This window comes from Silurus aristotelis, assembly GCF_946808225.1.
Source record: "Silurus aristotelis genome assembly, chromosome: 14".
Taxonomy (NCBI): Eukaryota; Metazoa; Chordata; class Actinopteri; order Siluriformes; family Siluridae; genus Silurus; species Silurus aristotelis.
In genome coordinates, this window is record NC_139587.1 from 16,372,106 (window position 1) to 16,392,505 (window position 20,400).

At 36.1% G+C, this 20,400-nt stretch overlaps 1 protein-coding gene across 6 annotated transcripts; it reads left to right on the forward strand.

The window, feature by feature from the left end:
* Nucleotides 1–651: 651 nt before the first annotated feature.
* Nucleotides 652–20,297, forward strand: zdhhc2 (zDHHC palmitoyltransferase 2). Of its 6 annotated transcripts, none has more exons than XR_014536771.1 (14): nt 652–1,008; nt 6,258–6,284; nt 6,816–6,910; nt 8,286–8,406; nt 8,559–8,628; nt 8,723–8,755; nt 9,054–9,174; nt 9,714–9,846; nt 14,195–14,321; nt 14,407–14,493; nt 14,687–14,802; nt 17,216–17,291; nt 18,382–20,035; nt 20,095–20,297. XR_014536771.1 is itself a non-coding variant. In XM_083561364.1 (14 exons), exons 1-13 carry the CDS (start codon nt 882–884, stop codon nt 17,254–17,256), a joined length of 1,134 nt encoding a protein of 377 aa, XP_083417490.1. In that variant the 5' UTR covers nt 694–881; the 3' UTR covers nt 17,257–17,291; nt 18,382–20,297. The 6 variants fall into 6 exon arrangements, 5 of the variants coding, with proteins under 5 accessions (XP_083417490.1, XP_083417491.1, XP_083417489.1 ...); XM_083561364.1 differs by adding an exon at nt 9,375–9,413 and having other exon boundaries at nt 694–1,008; nt 6,819–6,910; nt 18,382–20,297; XM_083561363.1 differs by adding an exon at nt 9,375–9,413 and having other exon boundaries at nt 697–1,008; nt 18,382–20,297.
* The last annotated feature ends 103 nt before the right edge of the window (nt 20,298–20,400 follow it).

Consider the following 20,400-nt stretch of genomic DNA (forward strand, 5'->3'; position numbering starts at 1 on the left):
CTCTCTCTCTAAACGTTACAGAGGTTCCAGTGAGCCTGTAACTTTCTTCTCTTTAAATATGCGCAATTAATCCCAACGCCCATCTTCTTCTTCAATTGGACACCACACTGTGCAGCTGAGGGTGGTTCCACAGGATCAGATCTATGAAGTTAATAAGCAACTCAAGAACTTGGAGGATAGATTTGGACTGTAATTTAATATAATAATGGCTTAGGATTGCAATTAGCAGTTTTATATTTAAGGAACCATCACTGAACAGCACACCTCAACAATGGAAAACTATAATGAATGGATATTCTGTGACACTCACATGAGGATGTTTTCCCTTTTGATTCTGGTTCCTTTCGAGGTTTCTTTCTCATACCATCTCAGGGAGTCACTGTTTCGTTCATTAGAGATATCAGAGATAAACTTATAGGCAGTATACTTAGAAATATATCAAGTTAAATTTATGTATTTTTTTTAACTTTCGCTTTGGAATAGTTAGTAGATTTTCTTGCATCGTTTAGACACCGTTGTTTGGGGAAAAGTGAGGTTTTTTTTTAAAGTTTTTTTGCGTCCAAAATCTGCACCACATGTGTATAGTGCAGTAGTAGGTCATTTTGGCTTTAGCCCGGTCTGGGCGTCATGGTAACTTGCCGATGAGGAGGCGGGGCAGTTACTTCTCGGCGTAAATGCGCGAGCGCGCGCGCGCGCGCACACACACACACACACACACACACACAGATATATACACATACACACAGGACGAAATGATCGTGCGCGGTGCGGAAGGAAGCGGGCGCTTGTCCGCTATTTACGAGCCTCCGCGGTCTTGACGGATCGAAAGAGCTCGGCGCCTGGGTTTCTGGCATGCTCGGGTCAGCGAGCGGAGCTGAAACATGGCGCCGTCGGGCTCGCGCAGCGCCAAGCGGAAGTGCCAGCGGGTAGTGCACTGGATCCCCGTGCTGTTCGTGTGCGCGCTCGTGGCGTGGTCCTACTACGCGTATGTGCTACAGCTCTGCGTAGGTAAGGGCGGATCGCACGCCGAGAACTCGGTGAACCCGGACCGTGCGTGTTAGGAGACGTGTGTCTCGTGCTCTTGGAGCTTCAGTCATTGCTTTTAGTAACGAGCGACCTGAAAACGTTGTTACAAGTGCATTTACTTGAAGGTTAGTCGGCAGGACATGGAGATGTTCATAAACTGAGTAGGAAAATAGCCCGAGAGCTTGTATGGGATTATGAATGGGTGAGGGACCTAAAGCGCCGAGACAGTCACACTCCTACAAAAGGAGATTAGTTGGTATTTTAACAATGCTCATTTATAATTTGTTTGTTTTGGTGTTTACCCAGAAATTTAATTCTTGATCCAAATCTGTAGTAATTATTAAAAGCACAGTTCTTGTGTGTGTGTTTAAATGAAACATAAATGTAATTTTCACAATGTATGTATTTTCGCTGTTGCATTGGCCACCTAAGTGTATCCTCAGTTGTAATTGTGCTAGAGATGTCACAAGTTCACCAGGTAATTGAGGTCAGTGTTAATTCCACTCTGGTTTCTCTTAAGAGAGATTCTGAACAATTGCTTTCAAGCACCAAAGCTTTTGGTTCAGTGTGGAACAGCAAGAGAAATGTCCATGGCTAGAATGTGGAGAAATGAAGGGTAAGTTTGACAGAAGTACATGGGAGGCTGAGAGTAACTGCTTCGGTTGTGTGACATCAGCATTAATCTGACCAGCAGACAGTCTATATTGATAGTCTTTTTTTGCCATTTAAACTCAATGTGGCCCCAGGACAGAATACGTTCAACAATCATAGAGGCAATAAAATCACCAGTCTACAAGGGGTATTGCAGGTGCTTTGGGATGTTGTTCCGGTTGACTTCAAGATTAGACTAATGACTGACTGTAATGCCTACCTGCTAGTAAGTTTCAGTGTAAATTACTACAAATAAATACATATTTTTGGTTCTGAATGTCCTTTCTTTGAGTGTTACTATCGAGCAGAAGGTAGAGGCTGACTCATCCTTGAGACAGCATGTGGCAACAGATACAACAGAACTTTTTATGAGTGTGTGATCAGCTGATTAAATGTCTCAGTGCTAATCTCATTGCCTGGCTGTCATAACACAGAACTAATCTAATGCTTGACCTGTTTTTTTGTTTTGATTTGCCCTGGGAAGCATTGGGTAAAATATATATTTTTTTGCATTTTTGCCCCTGTCATAGGCCATCATTTCATCAGGTCTTCATTTTTTCAGGGTATATCATACAGTTTAGATGTCAACTACTTTAATTTTGCAGCTGATATGCATTAAACAGTTGGTGTTCCACACATAATGTACACACGACTGATTCTGAGCATCTTGAAGACCATTTTCTCAAACAGTAAATATTCTATCTGATAATATTTGAGGAATTTCTTTATTTAGCATATTGACTCCTAATGCTTAGCTGCATTTCCAGCTTATTGGTCCAAACTAATATTATACATATCTCCTAACCATGATATATGCAGAATTATACACTCACCGGCCACTTTATTAGGTACACCTTACTAGTACTGGGTTGGACCCCCTTTTCCCTTCAGGACTGCCTTAATCCTTCCTGCATAGATTCAACAAGGTACTGAAAACATTCCTCAGAGATTTTGGTCCATATTGACATGATCGCATCACGCAGTTGCTGCAGATTTGTCGGCTGCACATCCATGATGCGAATCTCCCGTTCCACCATATCCCAAAGGTGCTCTATTGGACTGAGATCTGGTGACTGTGGAGGCCATTAGAGTACAGTGAACTCATTTTCATGTTCAAGAAACCAGTCTGAGATGATTCGCGCTTTATGACATGGCACGTTATCCTGCTGGAAGTAGCCATTAGAAGATGGGTACACTGTGTTCATAAAGAGATAGACATGGTCAGCAACAATACTCAGGTAGGCTGTGGCATTGACACAATGCTCAATTGGTACTAATGGGCCCAAAGTCTGCCAAGAAAATATCCCCCACACCATTACACCACCAGCCTTAATCGTTGATACAAAGCGGAGTGGATCCATGCCTTCATGTTGTTGACGCCAAATTCTGACCATACCATCCGAATGTTGCAGCAGATATCAAAACTCATCAGACCAGGCAATGTTTTTCCAAGCTTCTATTGTCCAATTTTGGTGAGCCTGTGTGAATTGTAGCCTCAGTGTCCTGTTCTTAGCTGTCAGGAGTGGCACCCGGTGTGGTCTTCTGCTGCTGTAGCCCATCCGCCTCAAGGTTCGACATGTTGTGCGTTCAGAGATACTCTTCTGCATACCTCGAATTTAACGGAGTGGTTATTTGAGTTACTGTTGCCTTTCTATCAGCTCGAACCAGTCTGGCCATTCTCCTCTGACCTATGGCATCAAAAAGGCATTTGTTCTCACAGAACTGCCGCTCACTGGATATTTTCTCTTTTTCGGACCATTCTCTGTAAACCCTAGAGATGGTTGTGCGTGAAAATCCCAGTAGATCAGCAGTTTCTGAAATACTCAGACCAGCCCGTCTGGCACCAACAACCATGCCACGTTCAGTCACTTAAATCACCTTTCTTCCCCATTCTGACGCTCGGTTTGAACTGCAGCAGATCATCTTAACCATGTCTACATGCTTAAATGCATTGAGTTGCTGCCATGTGATTGGTTGATTAGAAATTTGCGTTAACGAGCAGTTGGACAGGTGTACCTAATAAAGTGGCTGGTGAGTGTATATGGTCTGTTTTACCATAAGACATTGTGGCTGATTTTACCTGATGTAAAGGAGAGAAACATGCTCTATATATTTTGAGGCTGCTGAAAGTATCACCACTTATGACACTCATATTGAAAAATGCATTGTTTTGACTTGTTTTGACTTAAATGGTTAAAAGAGACATGCAAAGTGCAAAATAAATGTGAATTAATAAAGGAAAAATGTAGATATCATCATCTGCTTTGCTATTGTCCAGGGTGAGCAGAAAATGGGAGTGTGCTAATCTTAGGAGCTTCTCCGACAGACAGACATACTGACTGCTAATGCAGCAATTTGTCAGCTTCCTTACAATAACAGTTATTAGCTAGCTCATGGTGTAATTAATGCTTTACCATGCAGCTTTTTTTTCTTTTGCCCTGTATTTATGCCACCAACAAAATGTAAAGAAGCAATGCTTTCTTATAATACAGTTGAAATGTGGATGAAAAATACCTATGCAGTCATTTGTACACTCAGGCATAGTGTCAGTGTTTAATCTATGTATTGGATAAACTGCAATATGATTAGACTATAACGTATAACAAAATTATTTTATGTTTTATAGAGAACACAAGTCAAAGTACAATAAAGTTTAACCAGACACTGTCAAATAAATGACATTCAATCCTCTCTAAAATATTAAAGCGACAAAGCCAATTTTTTTGTATTTGCTAAACACCGAAGACATTTGGGAATGAGATCACTAGTTGAATATGGAAGAGTTAGAATACAGAGATAAAAATGTCAGCTTTCATTTACATCTAGATGTATTAAAAAACAACTACTTGTAGTGTCCAGATAAAGACAAAAAACACTGGTGTACTAATAAAGACATGGAATAGGATGGCAAAGAAAAACAGCAGCAGCTGATGACACAAACATCATTAGAGCTCTGAAAAAAGAAAGCACTTATTAGCATCACCAATTCGAGAGCAGAAATAAAGAGGCCATATCACAAGATGTAATCCACTTATCAGCAGTAAGAGTCAGATAGCCATTTTGAAACTGCAAATAAATTTATGGATGAACCAAAAAGGTTTTGGAACCAAGATTTTCCTCTATCAAAGTAAAAAAACTCTGGTGAAGAAAGAAAAAATCTGCTCATCCAAACCATACAAGCTCATTGGTAAAGCATAGTATAAGTCATGTCATAGCTTGGTTACTTCTTGAACGGGCTCACTAATCTTTATTGATGATGTAACTCATGATGGAAGCAGCAGAATGATTTCAGAAGTCTGCTAAAAATCCAGTCTGCCAATTGAAATGAAAAGATTTAAATGGGGGGGAGTGGTGGCTCCAGCGGTTAAGGCGCTGGGTTACCGATCGGAAGGTCGGGGGTTCAAGCCCCGGTATTGCTAAGCTGCCACTCTTGGGCCCTAGAGCAAGGCCCTTAACCCTCTATGCTCCAGGGGACCCTTACGAGAAAAATAAATCAAGGACCGTGACGTCGGAGCGACGTGGGGCCGCCTTCCCGTGGGCTCACCACCTGCAGGAGGGACCGTAAGGGACCGGTGCTGTGAGGATTGGGCAGCAGTCGAAGGCAGGGGCCTTGACAGCCCGATCCCTGGACACGGAGAAGTGTCTGGGGAATCTGCTTAGACTGCTGCCCCCGCGACCCGAATTACGGATAAGCGGGAGAAGATGAAATGAAATGAAATGAAGATATAAATGGGAGGAGCCCCCGCGACCCGAATTACGGATAAGCGGGAGAAGATGAAATGAAATGAAATGAAGATATAAATGGGAGGAGCATTTTACAGTAACACATTGAACCAAATCACACCGCCAACAGCACGGCTTCATCAGGAGAAAAAGAGGACGTTTCAGTCTGGCCGAGTACATATGACAAATTTCAAGAGATTCAAAAGTTATGTTCAAAAGCCAACCTCTAACAGCTCTTGGAGTCTGGTGTGTTCACCCAATTAAAATTTTGTTTAAAGGGGAAAAAATTGTCGCTGTTTTTTAGAATGTTCTGTGATACCAGAGTGTTAATGTTCGAACATTTGAAATAATTACTCTGTCAATACATGCATTTTACCATGACTGTGCAAAAGTAAAGTTAACACCAGTGAGGAAAAGGCCTGTGTGTGTGCTGCACATTTAGTTTAATCAGCAGCTCACTTCTGTGTAATGTAGGTTCCAGCATCAGCAACTGCTGCAGCTGTACTGCATCTGCTACTGTTTTCTGATAGTCTACATACATTGTCATGCTGTTTAATTTTATATTTAGTTCACATCTCTGAATAATCCCTCGACAGAGCATTTACAGTGTATCTTATGTTGCTTTAAATAATGTGCTTATGACGCTTCTAGTTGGATTTTACTTATAGATTCTTGTACATTATTGTTAACCCAGAGAGCATGTAAAGAGGGCAGAGAAATGATCAATTTCAAGAATACAAGCTAATTAATAATATAGCTACATAACTAGACACCATCAGCCAAAACGCTTACAGTATTGTTTCATTAAACCACATAATGGGACTAAAGTTTTCTTTGTTGTTTTTTTCTTTATACAGAAACAATTGAAAACATGGGGGAGAAAGGTAAGTGGCCCTTATAATAATAATTATTATTATTTGAAGATTGTAGCTATTGTAGTTATTGTTTTATTAGCAGATAATTTAACTTCTTTTAAAATCTTTTAATAGAACAAGACTCAAGTTTGAATGAATAGAAATGAAATAAATTCTTATATTATTATTATTATTAATATTATTTAATATTTCATATAATTGGTTTGATTTATCTTATATTTGATTTATTGTAATCTTAGGACATACTAGATAAATGTCACTATATTTACATTTGCATTTTTAGCTTGGAGTTTGTTGAAAACACAATCTGTATTGTCACAATCTTACAATCTGTATTAGCTATAAAAAAAATATTAAACTGTTGTTTCTTTCTTTATAGAGTATTTCACTTGTTCTTGTGTTTATTAGATCTCATTTATGTGAAACATCATTTAGTATCATAAAACTATATATGTATGTTACTAGTACTAACTTAGTATTTATTATATATGAATAAATTAGTTTAATGTCTAAAAGGTGCGTATGATTTTTGTATTTCAGTAGTTTACCTTGTGGCGTATCATGTCTCTTTCATCATGTTTGTATGGTCATACTGGCAAACCATCTTTACTAAACCAATGAACCCACTCAAAGAGGTATGTAATTTTCCAGCACTGATAGAAGTTGAAAAATGACTTATTTATTATTGCTCTTTAATGAAGAAAAAGCACTTCTTATCCGATTACTCAATTAATCAATGGACTAATTGGGAGAATACGATTACAAAAATAATCGATAGCTGCAGCCCTAATAAGTTGTATTGCTTTCCAAAATATAATACATCTTATTAGGGCTGCAGCTATCGATTATTTTTGTTATTGAGTATTCTCCCAATTAGTCCATTGATTAATTGAGTAATCGGATAAGAAGTGCTTTTTCTTCATTAAAGAGCAATAATAAATATAGAAGAGAAAATAAGTGCGGGTCTCTTAAAATAAACAAGTAATTTGTTTCCTTTTTAAAATATTTAAATTATTATTATTATATTATGCTGAAATTGCATTCTGTAAACACTAAACCCATTAGGCGCTTTTAACTGCTGTATTATTGAAAAAATGCAAATACAAATATACATACATAAAAAATCATTAATAAAAATGTAAAATTATTAAAAAAATATTACTGTATGGTGTTTCTTAATGTTTTAGTTTGAAATCACCTCAAACTTTGGAAAATTTCATGTTCTTTGCCCTGAATTTTCTCCTCGCCCCTCGCTGTTTTTTCCCCGTCCCTCCACTTTTCATTCTGCAGCGTCTTCTGTGTTACCTGTCTTGGGGTCTCATTTATAAACGTGGCATTCAGATGTTTTCAGCCTCGTTTTGTGCGTATGTCACTTTCCATGCAGTGGTTGTGATTTATAAAAAAAAACAAATCCGGGAGAAACTGCGTACTTGTATGTCAACTCTGAGCCCCACATACACAGAAGGCAAGAAGGGAAGTTAGCAACACAGGTAGCGTGCACAAACATTGGGTGGATTTTGGCATACACACAAAACGGGGCTGAAAAAAGTGTGTACGATACTTTCTGCACAAAGGCTGTGTGCTCTATATGTCTTGCTAATTCTCCATCCTTTATAATTAAGACCCCAGAGCACTCCAGAGTGTAGCTGGTGGTGTGTTAGTAAATAAGTACTCCATGTGTTGTTAAATGGACTAAATGAAGCATTGAGGCAAACAATTGTCTCGTTTATTTTGTACTAAAATTTTGTACTAAAATTACTCCAGTGTACTAAAAGAATCATTTCAGCCCTCATACACAACTCCTATACCACTGAAATTGCTATAAGGTTCCATACACAATCCATCTAATGTGCAGGAAAGGGTCCTTTCTGTACTGTGCAGTTTTCTAATTATGAAATAATATTTTATTTAATTTGACACCAGAATCACTATGTATCTGTGTAGATCACACTCTTACTTGTCAGGTAAAAATAGAAAACAGAGTGTTGTGTTTTTGTCTGGTCTGCTCAGTTCCACTTGTCACCCACTGACAAAGAACTGCTGAAGCAGGGGGATCGCGCTGAATCTCAACAAGAGATTCTGAAAAGAATAGCCAAGGATTTACCCATATCCACTCGCACAACGTCTGGAGGTGAGCTGTCATTGCGAGTCTTTCTTATTGCCAGGTGAACTGTGACCAAGAAATATTCTACAGATACAAGCCAAACAACAATGCACATATTTGTTTCCAGTTCTCTTAAGCAAATAAACATTAGTCATTGTGTAGAACAATTGCCTCCACAGGTATTCGCTACTGTGACCGGTGCCATCTAGTAAAACCTGACAGATGTCACCACTGTTCAGTCTGTGATAAGTATGATTTTCATTTAATATAAAAATGCTGAGTGAGAATTTACATATTTAGCTAGTATATATCTTCAAAAACATTGCCTAATACTTTTTCACAGGTGCATCTTGAAGATGGATCACCACTGTCCATGGTATGTGGTAAATTATGATCTTAAACACAGAAGAACAAAAATTAAGGAAAGTAAAAAGAATGGTGCAGTAACATAATTGTAGAAATATTTTTGCAATATCACAAGAGAACAGCGATTAATTGTTGTACAAAACAGGAATACGCTTTGTCTCACCAAGAATGAAATACAATCTCAATGTGCTTGACGTTAAACTTGCCTATTAAATACTCAAATTAAACAAATGCTTGTTTTGTTTATACATGAAAATTAATTCACATTTGTTTGTGTGTAAATAAAACATAAATCTGTCTTCTGGCAGGGTGAATAACTGCGTGGGCTTTTCCAACTACAAGTTTTTTACACTTTTTCTTGCATACTCTCTGCTGTACTGCCTGTTTATCACTGCAACAGACCTGCAGTACTTTATCCAGTTTTGGACTGTAAGTATAAGTGATTTCTTCAAGATGTCATTCAGTTGAATAAGTAGCGTAGGTAGCATGGTCTTTGAAATCTTTAAAAGCAGTGGTCTTTTATTATTTGCTCGTAATTTATAATATTTCAGGTAGGTGGTGTGCAGAACACTTAGCATTGGTTTAGTGTTTGTAATGCTTGCTTTGATCTTCATACATTTTTCTCCAAGGTGGACGGTAAAACACACGAGCGACTTAAAGCATACTGGGTAGGAATTCCTTGGTCAGACAGTAACTGACTGATGTATAATGATTAATTAATAAGCTTCTAATAACTACAGAGCCCTGTAGTGGCCTTGGCTACAGAACATTTAGAGAAGTGTAGAGTTACTAGTCGACCACTAGTATTATTAGTCACCATAAACTGCTGTTGGGTGATGATATAAGAAACATGCTCTTTAGTTTGCTTTCTATTCCAGTTTCCTAAATCCATTAGTTGTGGTATGTGCTAAAATTGGGATTCTTTTTTTTTTTTTTTTTTTTTTTTATGGTGTCATGTGTTTTCTCAGAATGGCCTTCCAGACACACAAGCCAAATTCCATATTATGTTCCTGTTCTTTGCCGCCTCCATGTTCTCAGTCAGCCTGGCTTCACTGTTTGCTTATCACTGCTGGCTAATTTGCAAAAATAGATCCACCCTGGGTAAGTGACCTTAAGCATCAAGATATTACATAATTGAAATTTAATAATAATAATTGTATATATAATATATACACAGTATCTCATAAAAGTAAGTACACCCCTCACATTTCAGCAACCATTTTATTATATCTTCTCGAAGGAGAATACTATAGAAATTAAACTTGGATATGTTTGAGTAGTCAATGTACAAGTAGTCTTATATCGCAGTCCAGATTTACTGTCCTATAAAAATAACTTGCAGTCATTATTGTCAAACTAGCTGGCAACAAAGGTGAGTACAGCCTGTGATAACGGCTGTATGACACTTAACCATATTGTCCTATTTTTTTATGTTTTTGTCTGGTTCACAAGAAAACCTGCAAACAGTTTGCTGAAGACAACCTGTACAAGAGCATGAATTATTGGAACCGTGTCCTGTGGTCTGATGAGACTAAAATAAACTTGTTTGGCTCAGATGGTGTCCAGCATGTGTGGCAACACCCAGTCAAGCATGATGGCAGTAGCATCTTACTCTGGGGCTGCATGAGTGGTGCTGGTACAGGGGAGCTGCAGTTCATTGAGGGAAACCGTGTTGGGGAAGCTAAAGGTGAAGTTGATTGAGTGGCCAACTATGTCTTCAGACCTGAACCCTGTTGAGCACCTGTGGGGCATCAACAAGAGGAAGGTGGAGAAGTGCCATGTGTCTAACATCCAGTAGCCCTGTGAAGTCATTATGGAAGAGTGGACAAGGATTACAGCAACAACCTGTGCAGCTCTGGTGAATTCCATGCCCAGGAGGATTAAGGCATGCTGGATAACATTGGTGCTCACACAAAATATTGACATTTTGGACAGTTTTTACATGTTCACTTAGGGTGTACTTACTTTTGTTGCCAGCTAATTAGACAATAATGGCTGTATGTTTATTTATACTGCTACACCTACTCATGACTACTCTAATATATATATATATATATATATATATATATATATATATATATATATATATATATATATATATATATATATATATATATATAGTGAGGAAAATAAGTATTTGAACACCCTGCTATTTTGCAACTTAGAAATCATGGAGGGGTCTGAAATTGTCATCATAGGTGCATGTCCACTGTGAGACACATTATCTAAAAAAGAAAATCCAGAAATCACAATATATGATTTTTACTATTAATAAACTACTATTTACTATTTACTATTAATTACTACAAATAAACTATTTATTTGTATGATACAGCTGCAAATAAGTATTTAAACACCTGTCTATCAGCTAGAATTCTGACCCTCAAAGACCTGTTATTCTGCCTTTAAAATGTCCACCTCCACTACATTTATTATCCTAAATTAAATGCACCTGTTTGAGGTCGTTAGCTGCATAGACACACCTGTCCACCCCATACAATCAGTAAGAATCCAACTACTAACATGTCCAAGACCAAAGAGCTGTCCAAAGACACTAGAGACAAAATTGTACACCTCCACAAGGCTGGAAAGGGCTACGGGGAAATTGCCAAGCAGCTTGGTGAAAAAAGGTCCACTGTTGGAGCAATCATTAGAAAATGGAAGAAGCTAAACATGACTGTCAATCTCCCTCGAACTGGGGCTCCATGCAAGATCTCACCTCGTGGGGTCTCAATGATCCTAAGGAAGGTAAGAAATCAGCCCAGAACTACACGGGAGGAGCTGGTCAATGACCTGAAAAGAGCTGGGACCACCGTTTCCAAGGTTACTGTTGGTAATACACTAAGACGTCATGGTTTAAAATCATGCATGGCACGGAAGGTTCCCCTGCTTAAACCAGCACATGTCCAGGCACATCTTAAGTTTGCCAATGACCATTTGGATCATCCAGAGGAGTCATGGGAGAAAGTCATGTGGTCAGATGAGACCAAAATAGAACTTTTGTGTCATAATTCCACTAAAACTGTTTGGAGGAAGAAGAATGATGAGTACCATCCCAAGAACACCATCCCTACTGTGAAGCATGGGGGTGGTAGCATCATGCTTTGGGGGTGTTTTTCTGCACATGGGACAGGGCGACTGCACTGTATTAAGGAGAGGATGACCGGGGCCATGTATTGCGAGATTTTGGGGAACAACCTCCTTCCCTCAGTTAGAGCATTGAAGATAGGTCAAGGCTGGGTCTTCCAATATGACAATGACCCGAAGCACACAGCCAGGATAACCAAGGACCAATAACTCAATTCTTTTTTTTAGATTATGTCTCTCACAGTGGACATGCACCCACGATGACAATTTCATGTATATGTATATATATATATATATATATATATATATATATATATATATATATATATATGTGTATATGTATATATATATATATATATGTATATGTATATATATATATATATGTATATGTATATATATATATATATATATATATATATATGTATATATATATATATATATACATATATATATATATATATATATATATGTATATACATATACATATATATATACATATATGTATATATATATATATATATATATGTATATGTATATATATATAAAATTGTTTTACCTACTATCTGCTGAAGATCTACATAGCCGTAATGTTTATCTGGTTTATCATGTGTGATAAAATTTAAACTGTTTGTTAGCTATTTTCCTGGTTAGTAATAAAGTAGATACTTTACTTCTATGCAAAGACTAAATGGGTTGAAACAATCGGTTTAAAAGCATTTCAGCTTCATCTTAATTAGGGCTTTAATAGTACATTAGGTAGATTAGGGCTGTCAAAATTAATGTGTTAAAGTAAATTCATTTTAACGGCGCAAATTTTATATTTTAATGTGCGATTAATGCAGCACACACTCCTGTTTGACCGCTTTTATTAAGAATATAAATAAATAAATATAAAAGAGGCCAAATTATTACTTTTAATGCAACACACATTCATTTACAAAATCCTTTCTTTACTCACATAAAAAAACAAAAATTTTTAATCATTAAATATTATTTTTTTTACTGATGCTCCGTCTCTAATCAAGCACCAAAATCCACCATGATTCTTCTTCAACTTCTTTATTAGTGGATCGCATTTTTAAGTAGCGCATTACCAATATTTACTGTGATAATGGATCATAAACTTATATTCAAAACACAAAAAAACTCTATTGTGCACACATCCGGTAATTAAAACATAGCAAACATAGCAAATGTTCTGTTTGTTGTCCTGATAATTTACGTAGTTTAAAACACCATAATTACTTTAAAACATTTCCAAGTATAATTTATATTTTATGCTCTATGTTGAGTGTGGTTTCACTAATAATAACCATACATTTGTATAAAGCATCCATATTTTCCATGCCATGTTGATTGGAGTATTAAAAACTTGAAAAGTAATTTAAGGTACATTTAGACAACAGACAAAAATGTGCGATTAAGTTGCGATTAATTGAGTTAACTCATGACAATCATGCGATTAAATTACAATTCAATATTTTGATATATTAACAGCCATAACAAGGATATTTTCATAATTTTAGGACTAATTGTCTGCTCAGATTTCTGTGTGTAAAAGAATGTTAACCTTAAACACATTTTTTTTTTTTTTTGCAATACTGCTTTGTAGCAGTTTGGATGAAGTCTTAAGTTGCCGCTATATGCTTAGAAAGAAATAATGCATTGTTTGAATGTTTGTGTATTTAAGTTCCTCACTCAGGTTATATAGAACATCTTAGATATTTATCTGTAGACTGCAACATATTTCCTGTCAGTGTGAATTAGGAAGTGATCACATTTCTTGTGCAACACACTTGAGCTTCCTGGGCTACAGGTTTTTTTTTTTTTAGGAAACAGTGATTGGTTTTCAGGACTGCACTTGTTTCTGAAAAAAGCTTTTGACACATGACCAAACATAACACCATGAAAACAGTTTTAAAGGCATGAAAATGCAAAATCCTCAAAATCAGTTTGACCTGGATTATAGAGTTGTGTAGAGAGGACATTTAATATGCATCCTTAGAGATTTTAAGCATGCCAGAAAAGATTACCTTTCTGATCTCAGAACACACAGAATTGTGCTTTTAGGTTTCCCCCAGTGGTAAGAGCAGGTCAATAAGTGCATATTAAATATCAGTATTAAGAGACACCTGCTGTTGCAAAGTTAAAATCAAGGGTAAAGTAAAAAAAAGACAAAATAGAATAGTTTTTGATTGCACTTTTACAGGTCTTGCCTTACATGTAGATAATAGAGGCAACGATGTCTGATATTTTGTGTTGTAAAGATAATGATAATGAATGAATGAATGTTAAATCTATTCATTCACATTTATTATTCATATTAAAGGGAATTTTTCCCCAAAATAACTTCCATCCACAGAGGTCTTTCGTGCACCTGCCTTCCTTCATGGAGCTGACAAAAATGGCTTCAGTCTTGGAATAAGCAAGAATGTCCGTCAAGTCTTTGGGGATGAAAAGAAATATTGGCTTCTGCCTGTTTTTTCCAGGTATCTTAGCTTGCCTGCTATTATTGCACGGACAAGTATCGGGAAGATTTTTGAATGAAATTTTGGTTCTTATTCATGATTTTAGCCAAGGTGATGGATGTGCATTTCCCACATGCCTTGTGAACCCTGACCCAGAGCAGCCTGCCTCACCATCTGGACATGCTGTCAAAAGGTTTGTGTCTTGGATAAATGATCAAGCTCAGTGCGCTGGTAAAAAAGTTTATTTAGTTTTATTTAGATCTTAAACAAGACAAAGCAAGCTCTTTAGGTTGTGTAATCTTCAAGTCCCCAATTTGCACTCTTATTTACATTGTTTTTATGACATTCACAACCATAATATTATAATAGTTTTTGTTGATTGCTAGTGATGGAGAATCTCATCAGTTTCCTGCTCAACCTCTGCGAGAATCTAAAAGCCGACTGCTGAGCAATGGACAGACCTGGCCTGAGAGTGATGAAACGGAACAACAAGAGAGAGAAGGTGGGTTTTACATTTTTTAATAAATTTTTCTATGTACATAAGATAAGGGGAAGTTGCTGGTGTTCAGATGTACTACAAGCAACTGAAGTATGAATAACACAAACCAATAAAGCTGGCTTTAAAGTTGTAGTTAAATAATAGTTCAAAACTCCATTAGTAAAAATGTATATCTGAACAAAAGACACATTTTAGTTTAGTTTTAAAATAGTGGCCTCTTTTGCAGCTTATACTTTGTGAAGCCTCTTTTAGAGTGCTGAGCTTTTTCTTTTAATGTCTAACAAGGTTTGATGCCTATTGACATTAGGTTTGGAATTCAGGTAATATATTTTTTGTCATTTGTAAAACCTTGACTTTATTTCTGTAGACCTCTACAGTCTCTTTTAAAGTTATTGGGCTGGCAGGACTACTTCCTTTTTTTGTTGTTTTTTTGTTAAACACATAAGGCACTTGGGTTTAAAATTTAAACTTGAATGTGAGACATAAGATTAGAACTTTCAGAGATTTCATTTTAGATTGGATTTCATTTTCAGATTAGTTTTCATATTTAGATCCGTTTAACAGCTTGCAATATGGAAACTTCTATTTGGCACCAAGTAATTTCCAAGTAATACATTATTTTTTTGTTAATAGCTTCAAAATGTGTACGCTTTTTGTGCGACCTGGGTGGTACTTGTGAAGACTGCATTTGTTGTTAAAACGGATAAACCAACATAAATACTAAAGTGTGGTGTTTCAGAGAAAATCAAACCTTTTTGATGCTGAATAACGAGGGAAAATCTGCCAGAGCCATTGCACAAGCATTGGGCTTCGTTGATGCAACAGTATTTGTCATGTTTTAAGAAAGCAAAAGGACTGGCAAGGACCAAAACAGCAGAATTGCTGTTTTGATTACAGAATTGTGAGAACATTGAACATTGTGAGAGCTGTAAGGAAACCGTAATAAACAAGTCATTGCTCACCAACATCCTCCACAAGGCAGGTGTTTAGGCAGAAGAGGAACAATGTTCTGATGTTGAAATTGTCTTGGTATAAAGATTAGAATATAAAAGCTGAAATTCGGTTTTGTTCTTATATTTAGCTTGCATTGATGTATTAGATATGATATATTTTTTTAATAAACATTTGAATGTAGGGCTGCAACTAATTATTATGTTAAATGAGCAAATTCCCTCATGCTGTTTCTTTCTGTAAAAAACCACACACACACACACACACACACACACACACACACACACACACACACACACACACACACACACACACACACACACACACACACACAAAAAAATACAAGCATTTGATTATGCAAAGTGTAAATTGTGTAAATCAACATTTGTATTGTTTTTAATGATGATTGCAGATGGCAAGTTGACAACAATTTTAAAAAGAAAATACACAGTCATTTTATTAGTTGTGAAGATATAAGCATCTGGAATTTAATTAATAAAATTTTGTATAATAATTAAATGATATATGCATAAATTGAATATACAAACATTAAAAACAAGCATACGAACGCAGTAAAGCCGCAGTAATTCATGTTTGAAAACAGATAAGTTACTGTTGTAGTAAACAAAAATTATAAAAAGACAATGGAAGCAAGCTAACATGCTTGAGTAAAAAGCAAAAGGAAAAAAGCTGCATTGGTGTTCAAATGCATAATCATTCTCTGAAAACCAAAACAGTGACTAAAAATTTAATTGTTTACTGCTGCTGTTATTTGCTGCTTTTAAATTTAGTGTTTGCTCACACCATTTTAATTGAATCCGTCACTATGTCGTGAGCGAGCCGATTGCGCAACCTGATGCTCGAGAGTCACGACAGTACAGATCCAGTGCGACTGTCCTGAAGTTTCCAAACAAACAGTTTACACAATAACACTTCATTAAACTACACCATTTTTACATGATGAGGATTATACAGTTTCTGCTCACTGTGCTGAAGTTTCGCCTTCATCCGTGACACTGGTGTTTTCTTTTTGCCGTCACACAAAACCATAACTTGAGCAGCCTAAATAATCTATGATGGCATTCATTGACAACAAATTTCATTATTGATTATTTTATCCATTAGTTGTTGCAGCCCTATTTGAATTTGTAGCATATAATACAAATCAGCTGGCACAAAAAAACAATTCCAAGAAATGTTCAAGCGACAGGCTTTACCCAAGGATACATAAGAGTGGTTTTATTTTGAAACAAAGTGTATTTTGTTATCAGCCTTCTCATATGATTTGGTGTTTTGATACATGTAGTACATGTGATGTTTGTAAACTGTGGTATTTCTAGGCTAATCAGCTGGTCTTATGACTGATTACACATTAGAAACCCAGCACACTCTAGGGTAGATGATGTGTAGAAAACAATTAATGCATCTTTTGTTTTCTCAGTGTTTTTCATGTCAATTTGAACAGGAACAAGCAACCCTGCCATGAGTATAGAGAAAGAAACATAATTTTGTCACAGTGCTGACTCGTTTAAGGAAACAAGGTTTGTATATGTATGTTTTTTTTTTAATACTGTATGAAACATGATTGATCATTTGTTCAAAAATGTGAAATAAAATATTATTTTAGAGAATATATTATAATGGTAATGCCAAACTAATAGAACTTTATAATTTAGAAAATGCTGTAGATGTGATTTATTTATTTATTTATTTTTATTATTATTATTATTATTATTATTTAATACAGTCCTTAGTCCCAATTATAGTAGGTATACTGCTTAGTGAAAAGTAGAAATAAATATTTACATTAGTTTTTGGTACATGCCTTTTTTTGTATTAAAGACCGTGTGCATTCAGGCTGGCACAGGGTCCACAACTTTGTGCAAAGCTTTATGATCCATTTAATTCAACTGCATCAAAGTTTAGTCTAAATACACTCTTCAGTAGAAGAGAATATACATGAGGAAAATCTCACCTTTTTTCACGAAACCGATGACATAGTCAATATCACACGTTTGCATATATCTAAATAGGGGAGTCCAAATGAACTTTTTCGATTGCTCCAGAGTCCAATCTTTATTCTCCCTAGCAAACTGAAGTGCTTTTTCTGATTAGCCTTAATTATAAGTGGATTTCTTAAGGCTAAACAGCTGTTTAGTCTCAATTCTTTGAGTTGTATTTTTAGTGTGTGTGTGTGTGTGTGTGTGTGTGTGTGTGTGTGTGTGTGTGTGTGTGTGTTTGTGGACATGCTCTTACTTTCACTATTAAACATAACTGATTTGTACTCTTTGCATTTTTAAATTGATTTCACCAAATGTTTAAATGATGATATACGATAAAAAGAATATTTTTCTGACGACATTTCTTTCTTGAAGATAATGGTTCACCACTATCCTTCCAGATTTTCAAAATGTGTTGAACAGTTTTTAACCCACTTTTTGTAGTTTAATTGTTTTCTTAGCTTGATGTAGGCCAGTAAGAAGTGCATGGCATCTTCTCTATGAACACTGAATATATCTTCTGACATGATGGATAAATAAATTAGAAGCTACTCACTGTTAGGGTTTAAATAACTTGGTTTGTTGCAACTGAATAAATACTGTCCATTTGTGGTGTTTCTCACGTCATCAGATCCCTGTGTGGTCCTGTGCGTTTTCTGTGGAAGAATGAAGAAACATCCTTGTGGTGCAGGGAGGCTTCGGTTGCAGGAAACGGCCACTATCCAGCGGATTTCTATGTAATTGCTTAAGCAGTTACTGTTCAGTGTTACTAGAGAATCTACATTCATTAGGACTGTTACGGACTGTATAGACTTTGTGTATACAGTGCCTAAAAATACACAGACAAAGGTGGATGACATCAAATAATCAAGTGATTATTTACAGCTAATGCCTTGTTTATACCTTATGAACCCGTTTGAGGCAAACTTTTAATATGAATTTGGGAAGCAAATTTGTGTGGTTTTGTGCATGTTGTGTGATGCATATGAATGTTATGTTACAAATCTGAAAGTTATGAAAGAAAACTGAAAGAAAAACACTATGTAGCAAAGTTTCATCAAATGGCACTCTGTTTTTATGCTTAAATTTTTTGCATGTTTAAGCAGATTCTTTTTGTTATGATGTACACATTATAATGATAACTTGTTTCATTAGCCCGGTGCTGTATGTCACTCAGTATATACGATTTTCTGTCGTAATTCTTTGTAGAGAAAATTTTGCCGGGTTGAAATATGGATATGAGCATTAAAATGTATTGTGATAAGTCACATATTGTAACATGAACACACTCTATATGTTTGCAAGGCCAGAAGGACAGTTTTAAAATCGAAACCACTGAAGGAAATGAAGTAGCCACGAGAAACAATGAAATGCTTTTGCCCTCATAAGCACAGAATGAGAAAGATTTTAGTTCTTTTGCATTTCACATCTGTTATAATGTGAATATGTTTAAAGCTGCTTGCACTTTTTTGGTAATTTAATTAAAAGTGCAATGCATTAAGAAAATGTTTAGAAAATATACTGTTGTGTTGGTCTGTTGTGATTTACTGAAAATGATAAAAAAAAAAAAAAAAAAAAGGTTTTATTTAGAAAAAACACCAAAAATAAGGCCTGATGCATTAAGATATAAACATTTATAAGATTGTATATACAAAACCGTATGTAGTTATGCGGACACCATTTTATAATGTTTATATGATTACCACATCATACAAAAAAAAAATCTGTTGTGGGGTTTTGGACAAATGGCACCAAAACCTATTCAAAAGAACAGTGTGTCTATTGTGAAAGAGGTCCACCATGCACGAAAAATGACTCTTTTTTGTGTCTATAGATCACATTCTGCACATATAGTGCCCTCCAAAATTATTGGCACCTTTTATTTCAATTTTTTGGTCTGACACAAGGAACACTGTGTTTGTTCTCAGAAATATACATAGCAAAAACGTATTGATACCTCTATTAAATATGTGTATGTATGCAAACAATATTGTTATAGATGGAAAATGTTTCAAAATATATGAGGTTGCATGCTGGTCAAATTCTTGTCATCCATTAACAACGGAACAAAAAGTCTTTTTTTTTTTTTAACAGACAGAGGATCATTGCAGTGTATAACCATTTTCTAGATAAAAAAAAATACATAAGCAATTTTTAAAAAGGCTGGAAAAATTGAAGCCCATTAACAGAGTACCTGTCCACATTGAGGAGGAGGAAGAAAACTTTGTAGTTTTACAATTAGACAATTTTGTTGTTTTTGTGATGTCACGTACACTGTGTTAAATGTCACTTTCATAACAAGCTATTTGGAATCACTGGATTAAAGCTTTTTTTCCCCTAAGAGCATCTCAAACAATGTATCTCAAATTCTTTTACATTAGAACCCATCATATGCTGAGGGCAGATGGAGGCCTTCCCCTGCGCAGTTAATGTTAATGCCGCTGTTGCTCATGATGCTGCTGACCAGTATGGGACCCAAAGAGTCGTATTCGTTAGACACTCAGCTCGATGGTCAGGTTTCACAATAAAAATAATTTTCAGCTCCAATTATGAATGCCTTTGCCTGGAGCTTCAGACTTGGCTTGAAAGCTTTCAGCAAAATGACTAGCCATTCAGATTACATCATATTTCCAAATCGATAAAACTACAT

Coding starts and splice junctions, on each gene's coding strand:
- zdhhc2 (XM_083561363.1), top strand. CDS start 882: ATGGCGCCGTCGGGCTCGCGCAGCGCCAAGCGGAAGTGCCAGCGGGTA. Junction 9,847..14,194: donor CAAAAATAGATCCACCCTGG/GTAAGTGACCTT, acceptor TTCCATCCACAG/AGGTCTTTCGTGCACCTGCC. Junction 14,322..14,406: donor CTTCTGCCTGTTTTTTCCAG/GTATCTTAGCTT, acceptor TCATGATTTTAG/CCAAGGTGATGGATGTGCAT.